General features: G+C 52.0%; 2 protein-coding genes across 2 annotated transcripts; both read left to right on the forward strand.

Annotated features, from left to right (window-relative positions):
• On the forward strand, positions 1-1,523 carry TIRAP (TIR domain containing adaptor protein). The gene is made up of 3 exons (XM_053452383.1): positions 1-30; positions 459-995; positions 1,090-1,523. The coding sequence occupies exons 1-3, from the start codon at positions 24-26 to the stop codon at positions 1,521-1,523; spliced, it is 978 nt and encodes a 325-aa protein (XP_053308358.1). The 5' UTR covers positions 1-23.
• A 1,759-nt stretch (positions 1,524-3,282) lies between these two features.
• On the forward strand, positions 3,283-8,435 carry DCPS (decapping enzyme, scavenger). Its single transcript, XM_053451692.1, has 6 exons — positions 3,283-3,463; positions 3,891-4,059; positions 5,379-5,524; positions 6,468-6,581; positions 7,598-7,708; positions 8,121-8,435. Exons 1-6 carry the CDS (start codon positions 3,296-3,298, stop codon positions 8,385-8,387), a joined length of 975 nt encoding a protein of 324 aa, XP_053307667.1. The 5' UTR covers positions 3,283-3,295; the 3' UTR covers positions 8,388-8,435.
• Positions 8,436-8,688: the final 253 nt, after the last annotated feature.

The raw sequence follows: 8,688 nt of genomic DNA on the forward strand, positions 1-8,688 counted from the left end.
TCCCAGAGACCGTCCGCAGAGGGATGTCCGGTGAGTTAACGTACGCCTCGTCCGACACAACTCAAGTGGGGTGGTGGATAAGTGGAGCAGCCTCCCAGCAGAAGTGGTAGAGGCTAATACAGTGAGGGTATTAAACATGCATGGGATAGGCATACGGCTCCTGAATGTAACACGAGACCAACGACTGATTAAGGTTTGAGTCGTTACAGCAAGAGGAACGGGCTACTAGCCGGGGGCCGAATGGGGCCGATGTGCCGGCGGGTTCTGAGCGCACATGTCATCGCCGTGTAGCTGCCCGTCCGCACCTATCTGTGTCTGCGTGTATGTGCGCGCGCGTAAGGCTCGTTACGATGGGCTCTGTAGTAGTTGTTACATTGAATGGTTAACCAGTCTCTGGGCTGGTGCAGGATACAGTGATCCTCGCTCACAAAGATTTCATGATGTTTGTTTTTTTCCAGGTTTCTTTCTGCGCTTCTTCCGTAAAGAGAAAAAGCCCCCCAGAGGATCCCCCGAGACGCCCCCCCCGTCCCCAGCTGCCAGCACGCCGTCGGGGAGACCGCCCCCCGTCTGGCCCGAGCGCAGCGTGCGGTGGGACAGGCCATATGACGTATATATCTGTCACAGTGCGGAGGACTCGGAGCTCGGCCTGCGGATGCTCGCGTACCTGGAGGCGCAGCCTGAGACGCTGCGCTGCTTCCTGCCCCTGCGCGACATGGAGCTGGGAAGCCCCATCCCCTCGGAGATGTGCCACGGCGTGGGGGGCAGCCACTGCTGGGTGATGCTGCTGACGCCGCGCTTCCTGCGCGACTCGTGGTGTAAATACCAGATGCATCTGGCGCTGGGAAGGTCGCCGGATTCTGCCGGGCGCTTTATCCCGGTGATGGTGGATTTGCCCCGGTCTCAGTACCCCCCGGAACTGGCCTTTATGTATTACATCAGAGCCACAGCCGGGGACAGCCACGTGTTCGCGCAAGTCAGGAAGTGGATTCTGGAGTGTGAGTATGACTGCGGGGGTCTCGGCTGAGGGTAATCTGTATGAGTCTCGGTTGCCGTGTGGTCTCCGTCTGATGCTTTTTTCTTTCTTTCTAGATCTAAAAAAACTGCAACACGTGGCAAGCACCGAACAGGGATCCAGCGATGCCACGGGTGGGAGGGGCTCCGAGATAGAGGGATCCAGCGATGCCACGGGTGGGAGGGGCTCCGAGATAGAGGGATCCAGCGATGCCACGGGTAGGAGGGGCTTCGAGATAGGGGGATCCAGCGATGCCACGGGTGGGAGGGGCTCCGAGATAGGGGGATCCAGCGATGCCACGGGTGGGAGGGGCTCCGAGATAGGGGGATCCAGCGATGCCACGGGTGGGAAGGGCTCCGAGATAGAGGGATCCAGTGATGCCACGGGTGGGAGGTGCTCCGAGATAGGGGGATCCAGCGATGCCACGGGTGGGAGGGGCTCCGAGATAGGGGGATCCAGCGATGCCACAAAAGAACAACAGTCCAGCATTAAGACACAGAGAGAGAGTTAAACAACCAAATGCAGGACAAGCTTTAATCCCCTCAATGTATCTGCAGCGCATAGAGCTCCGACACTGGCACAGAGAAGCTGCAGCGCATAGAGCTCCGACACTGGCACAGAGAAGCTGCAGCGCATAGAGCTCTGACACTGACACAGAGAAGCTGCAGCGCATAGAGCTCTGACACTGACACAGAGAAGCTGCAGGGCATAGAGCTCCAACACTGGCACAGAGAAGCTGCAGCGCATAGAGCTCCGACACTGACACAGAGAAGCTGAAGCGCATAGAGCTCCGAGACTGGCACAGAGAAGCTGCAGCGCATAGAGCTCCGACACTGGCACAGAGAAGCTGCAGCGCATAGAGCTCTGACACTGACACAGAGAAGCTGCAGCGCATAGAGCTCTGACACTGACACAGAGAAGCTGCAGGGCATAGAGCTCCAACACTGGCACAGAGAAGCTGCAGCGCATAGAGCTCCGACACTGACACAGAGAAGCTGAAGCGCATAGAGCTCCGAGACTGGCACAGAGAAGCTGCAGCACATAGAGCTCAGACACTGGCACAGAGAAGCTGCAGCGCATAGAGCTCCGACACTGGCACAGAGAAGCTGCAGCGCATAGAGCTCAGACACTGGCACAGAGAAGCTGCAGCGCATAGAGCTCCGAGACTGGCACAGAGAAGCTGCAGCACATAGAGCTCCGACAGTGACACAGAGAAGCTGCAGCGCATAGAGCTCAGACACTGGCACAGAGAAGCTGCAGCGCATAGAGCTCCGACACTGGCACAGAGAAGCTGCAGCGCATAGAGCTCCGACACTGGCACAGAGAAGCTGCAGCGCATAGAGCTCCGACACTGACACAGAGAAGCTGCAGCGCATAGAGCTCCGAGACTGGCACAGAGAAGCTGCAGCACATAGAGCTCCGACACTGGCACAGAGAAGCTGCAGCGCATAGAGCTCCGAGACTGGCACAGAGAAGCTGCAGCGCATAGAGCTCCGAGACTGGCACAGAGAAGCTGCAGCGCATAGAGCCCCGACTGACTTGCAGGGAAGGCGCTGTGACTCAGTTGAGGGAAGCGGTTCTCAGGGGAGGTGCAGAGATTTGGGGCTAAAAGGGGCAGAAGTGGCCAACGTACTCTGCATAGATGTATAGAAGATGTTCTTCCGCCCCTACGGAGCTCCATCTTTCTGCAGAGTGCAGATTCACAGGACTGCCTCAGAAACTTCTAGACACTTGTCACTAATTTTTTTTGTTTTGTTTCCACTTTTTGTTGTCTGCCGGTGGTTGCCGGTGATTCGGTGCGATCCCTCCGGCTCCCGACGCCAGCGACTCAGAAAGCGTCTTCCCCGTGTCTCAGGGTTTTTGCCCCGTGTCTCGGGGTGAAAGGGGCAGATTCTCGGGTCGCTCAGTCAGCCCCCTTCCTATTCCGTCCCCCCCCTGCTGGGATCGAATATAAGACTCCCAGTTGGTGCTTTTGCCCCCAGTATGGTTGATCTCCCTGCTTGAATGCAGGTGACTCCACCTTGAAATAATGACAGGTCAGGGTTTCCATGAGGAAATATTAAACATTAAAACATACACTTACTGATGGTTTAATAAAAATATTTAAAATGGGTTACAAGTAAAAAGGTGATTTTTCGAAAATTCTAGTGTAAATTTCATTTTTTTGGCGCTGCGCTCCCCGGCCGCCCCAGCAGGTGGCGCTGTACTCCCCGACCAGCCAGTAGATTAGACTGACTTGTCTGTCACTGAGACGCGCATGCGCAGAGCTCACATAGGAACACAATGGCTCAGGTCGGTGAGAAGAGGAAGCGGGAAGATAAGGCGGAGAACGGCAGCGGGGACACCGACACCGGGCCCTCAGTTCCTTCTCACCATCCGCTCTCAGGGTTCCAGCTCCAGGCGGTGCTGAGGGAGTCAGCGCGGGATAAAACCATCTTCCTGCACGGAAAGGTACCGGGAAGATACCATTGTGCACCCCTGTGGGGACGTGCATTGCAGGGAGATACCACTTACACGCCATCAAATGGAAGGTACCATTCATTATACAGAACGGGGTGATCTAGGAAGATACCACCTGTTCATGAGTTGTAGGTGGGTTAGCCATTAGGTACTTATAAAACGTTCCCACTATGCACCTGGTCTCACTATTCTGATTGGCTGCTCATTTTTCTCCTCCAGTTAGGGCAGAGATGTATGCTTGAGTTTTCCGTAGTGCTACATGAGGAGCTGTCACCATAGCAACCAGTGCAACACTAGCGCTTACTCCACTGTTACCATTTAACATATTAACCCCTCATATACCCAATCCTGACCTCCTATATAAAGCCACGTAATGTTGGGGTTTGTCTAAAGAATGTAATCCTTTTGTGGCCCCCAGGTTACCAGGAACGCTCAGGACGCCGAAGATGCCGTCGTGATATTGGAGAGGGTCCCCTTCCAGGCCGACAGCGTCTCCCGCCTGCTCGCCGAGCGTCCGGAGCTAAAGCTACAGCTAGAAAACGATATTTACAGCGTGTACCACCTGAACCCCCCTCCCGAGCTGAACGGTGAGAGCGGGTAACACAGCTGGGGTATTCCGGGGGGCAGTTACCGGGGTAAGCGGAACGTAGTTACTCTGGAGGCCGTTCTAAAGTGGCAGTAGAGGAGATGTCGGAGAATCCAATCTGTCCTGGCTTTACCCCAGAGGGAGGCAGAAATGCCCTCCAAACAAATTGCTCTTTTCATCAGGGTAAAAAAATGCATCCAAACGGCGGTTATTTGTAACAAAAATAATTTAGTTTCGGCTGCGAGAGCTTCCAGCACAGAACGAGCGGCCGCGAGGTACCCGCCGCAGAACCTGGCGATGGTTTCCTCGCTGCATGGGCAATGCATCAACTCATTATTCAGCAGAAAACAGGTCAAAGGAGGCTGCGAGAAACCCAGACCCTGCCAGCAGATCGGCCCCCGGCGGCCCCCTTCTACCTGTGACTACCTGTTTCTCCTGCCGTAGAGACTCAAACCTTAATCAGGCGTTGGTCTCGTCTTAGATTCAGGAGCCGTATGTCTATCCCAGGCATGTTTAATCCCCTCACTGTATTACCCTCTACCACTTCTGCTGGGTGACTGCAACACATAGCATAAAGGTAAATCATAAGGTGTGTATATAACTCTCTGTGCCTCTAGGTGGCGGTGTTGTGCCGTTACACCGTGTCTGTGGCCGTTATGAGATCCACAGACATTTTATTTCTTTTTGTCCTTCGTTGTAACCTGATTATGGTTTTGCTCTCGCAGCGACGCGCCGGTTGCTGGTTCCAAATGAATTGGAGACGGCCGTGGGAAGCATATTATTCATTATTGTTTATCATTATTATTATTATTATTATTGTTATTTATCGTTTATTATTGATTATTGTTTTATAAATAGCGCCGTCCTATTCCGCAGCGCTGTGCTGCTTTAAATCCAGGGCGTCTTCTTATAACTGATCATCTGGCCCCGGTTTAGTAGATCCAAGTCCTTGTTTAATTTTGGCTCATGCAGGGGATTCCAGAGCTGAGCGTCGCCGGCCCCTCTCGCGCAGGAACGAGTTTGTACCAGAATTCTTCAGTCTCGGGCCAGCGATGACTGTGAAACGCGTCTGAAGTTTAATCGGGTCCGTACTGTGTGCTCTGTTTGCCAAAGTGCGTCGTCATAAGGGCTCGAGCTTTATCACGTGTGTCATGTGTCAATGCAATAAGGCACCAACGCCGCCCTGCAGACGTAACGTCACATGCATCAGCCAATCGGGTGCAACAACTGCAGTATTTGCGTATTGTGTTTGTGTCTCTGCCAATGGATGCATAAATAACCTTTTTTTCTTTCTTCGTCTTTTCCGGATTCTTTATGCAGAAATCAAAACGACCGTTATCTGCCCCGCCACAGAAAAACATATTAAGAAGTATCAGCGTCAAGACGTGTGTCTGATCCACGAGACGGGCGATGACTACGACTCCGTCACATTACCCTTCATCGAAGCTCAGAGTCTCAGCGTCCAGGTGAGGAGCGGCCGTGGCACAAATTGCGGGTGCCCCGAGATCCTGGCAAACGAGGGACCCGTAACCCCCGGAGTGCCTTGAGACGGCGGCACCGCTGAGTTGCGCTCCTATTGGCTACTGAAAACTTTTTGCCTATGTCACATAGTGTAATATTCTCTATATATTCACGGGGCGTAGGGCAGCGTTCATCTCTAGCCTTTTTGGTGAGAAAGCGCACAGAATTGGCTTTTTGTGTAGCCTGCTAATTGTGACAGGCGCCCCAAAGGGATTCTGTCATTTCCAAGGCTCTGACGCTTGTGATGCAAAAGGGTTAATTCTTGCGCGGATATTACATCATCAAATACAATCGTTTGGCAATAAACCAAGATAATTCCTAAATGATTTATTCATGTTATTTGCCTTCAGCGTGCGGCACGTAATTAGCCGCTGCACCCATAACTCACCACTTAGCGATTATTGTCTTAGATTACTATGATTTTGGTCATATTTTACCTAAACCAGCTGCTCATCCGCATCACTTTTTAACCCATTTTCCAACTTTAAAGCTCGTCTGACTAATTATTTACATAAAAATAATCATTTATTGTAACCACTGATACAGAGGCCTTTGGAGGTTCTGCACCAAATAATGTGATAACCGGTGATGTGAAGGAGAGTCGCCCACGTGCTGCTCAGAACTCCTTAGATTAGAGGGCATATGTAATGGTAAAGCCAGGGTGGAAGATAAGATGAACAGTCTCCCAGCAGAAGTGGTAGAGGGTACAACAGTGAGGGTATTAAACATGCATGGGATAGACAAACGGCTCCTGAATCTAAGATGAGACCGACGACTGATTAAGGTTTGAGTCTTTACAGCAGGAGAAACGGGCGACTAGACGGGGGCCGAATGGGGCCGATCTGCCTGCGGGTTCTGTGTTCTGATCTGTGTCCTTCTTGCCCTCAGTGGGTCTATAATATCCTGGAGAAGAAGGCCGAGGCCGATCGAATCGTCCATGAAAACCCTGATCCAGAAAATGGCTTCATCCTTATTCCGGATTTTAAATGGAACCAAAAACAGGTAAAACCCGCCGGGTCCGCGATAATTAAACGGATCGGAACCGAGTGCTAAACACCTTCTCCATAAATGGCCGTAACCCGTTCTTACATAAAAATATACTCTTCCTCGTGAACTTTACCCATTTCTTCAGTTTTCAGGAAGAGGATATGACATCCCGAGTACGTTATGTGCTCTGTGTAAGGAATGAGTTCTCGTCTGACAGATAACGATCTGTTTCGTGTGAAATGCATGTTTGCGGTCGTTGGATTCCTGCCTATCGGCCGCTTCGGTCGCTCTTCCTGCTAATATTCGTATCGGGTTCACTTCGTGGTCAAAGAGCCAGAAAAAAAATTACCCTGCGGGCTGACGGGCCGGGGCTGTTACCAAATGGGCCGGCGGCAGGAGAACGGACGACGCTGCGCCCTCACTATGTCTGGCTGAGAGCCCCTCCGGTCCTAGCGGCCGCCCCTTTCCGTTACGTTCATTTATATGGCGCCAGCAGATGCCGCTGTAACAATCAGTGCGGTAATTTAAAGTCACTCACAGTAACAAACTGGTGCAAAAGGAGGAGCGTCTCCGGCTCCCAGGAGCTTACAATCTAATCGGTGCATGAGGGGGAGGACGGGTCAGATGAGTCGCTTAGTTTGCTGGCTGAGAGTGTTGGGAGAGAGTTCCCTTTACTTAAAAGGTGGGTTTTCAGGGTAGAGATATGGGGGGTGCGGAGCTGTTAAGGGGTCTGTAGGTGAGGCGTTTGAATTTGATGTGGGGGTACGTGGAGCCGGAGGAGCGAATGGCGCGGAGGAGCGGCGACTTTCATCCATCTGCGGTGTTTGGGGGTTCTTGGGGAGTTCTGGAAAAGGAGGGCGACGGCACCGCTATTACCTGTCGGAGTGTCACAGAGACGGCTTATTTATTATTAACTGCTACAGCCTCATCAAAGCGTCGGTATCCGGTGGCCGCTGAGAAGTCTTTAATATGCTTACCCCCCCCCTCTGCCGAGGGCGCATTAATCCTCTCGTGTTTTCTTGTCTTGGCAGGTAGATGATCTGTACCTCATCGCTATAAGTCACCCGCGCGGCATTAAGTCTCTGCGGGACCTCACTGCGGACCATCTCCCCTTATTAAAGAACATCTTGCATGAAGGGCAGGTAAGTGTGAGCGATCGGGCTAATACTTACTGAGTGAGACTTACCTCATCCCCCGGACCCGAGGGGCCCTCGCAATCTTGAATGCGCTGATGGCGCGTAATAATGCATTATTGGGGAATGTAAATGAAGTGCCGCCGTTTGGGTGTTTATAGCTCCCGTATTAACCCGCCGGTGCTTCATTTGTTGCCCCCTGGTGTTCTACTTTGGGGGTACTGATGAGTGTAGTTATTGACCTCCTGCGTGGCGGAGAACTGACAGTTAAACGGCTTGGCCAATCGCGAGGCGTTCTTATTCGCTGTCGTGACACCCGATAGGCTGGATGACGGATGCCGTTACTCTATTGGTTCTTATTTAATTCTCTCCTTATTTATAAAACTCAGCGTTTGGCTGACACGTTCTTTTCCCGTTTTAGGAAGCCATTTTGAAGCGTTACGGTCTCCGTGGAAACCAGCTGCGGATTTACCTCCACTATCAGCCGTCTTACTACCACCTGCACGTGCATTTCACGGCACTCGGCCACGACGCTCCCGGCACCTCGGTGGAACGCGCTCACCTCCTCTGCGACGTCATCCAGAATCTAGAACGGGAGCCGCGGTATTACCGGACGCGGACTTTAACGTACGCCTTACGGGCCGACGAGCCGCTGCTGAAAAAGCTCAAGGACGCCGGAAAATGCTAACTTTTATATTCTTCTTTTATAAAACAATAAAATACGGACATTTCATTAGTTAATTTGTCTGTTCTTTTGGCCCCCCAGGGATCCGGCGGCGTCACCGATTTTTCTTTTTTTTTTTATATAATTGTATTTTATATAATTTTTTCTATTTTTAGTTTTTTTAGCATTCCGCTGCGAGCTCCCGGAGGAGGATTTCTGGAGCTCCGATGAGCGGAAAGGTATTTTTAGTAAGAAAAGACTGTCGTGGGGTAAATAAATTCCACCTAGGGTTGGTGGTTTTGGGGCACATGTTTGGTTTAACCCT

The sequence above is a fragment of the Spea bombifrons genome, chromosome 12 (assembly GCF_027358695.1).
Source record: "Spea bombifrons isolate aSpeBom1 chromosome 12, aSpeBom1.2.pri, whole genome shotgun sequence".
In the NCBI taxonomy this organism is placed as follows: Eukaryota; Metazoa; Chordata; class Amphibia; order Anura; family Pelobatidae; genus Spea; species Spea bombifrons.

What these genes read in the sequence shown, in the direction of transcription:
- TIRAP (XM_053452383.1), top strand. An exon ending in CAGGAAGTGGATTCTGGAGT is followed by an intron (nt 996 to 1,089) that starts GTGAGTATGACT and finishes CTTTCTTTCTAG; the next exon opens with ATCTAAAAAAACTGCAACAC.
- DCPS (XM_053451692.1), top strand. Translation starts at nt 3,296, where the DNA reads ATGGCTCAGGTCGGTGAGAAGAGGAAGCGGGAAGATAAGGCGGAGAAC. An exon ending in CTCAGAGTCTCAGCGTCCAG is followed by an intron (nt 5,525 to 6,467) that starts GTGAGGAGCGGC and finishes TCTTGCCCTCAG; the next exon opens with TGGGTCTATAATATCCTGGA. An exon ending in TTAAATGGAACCAAAAACAG is followed by an intron (nt 6,582 to 7,597) that starts GTAAAACCCGCC and finishes TTGTCTTGGCAG; the next exon opens with GTAGATGATCTGTACCTCAT.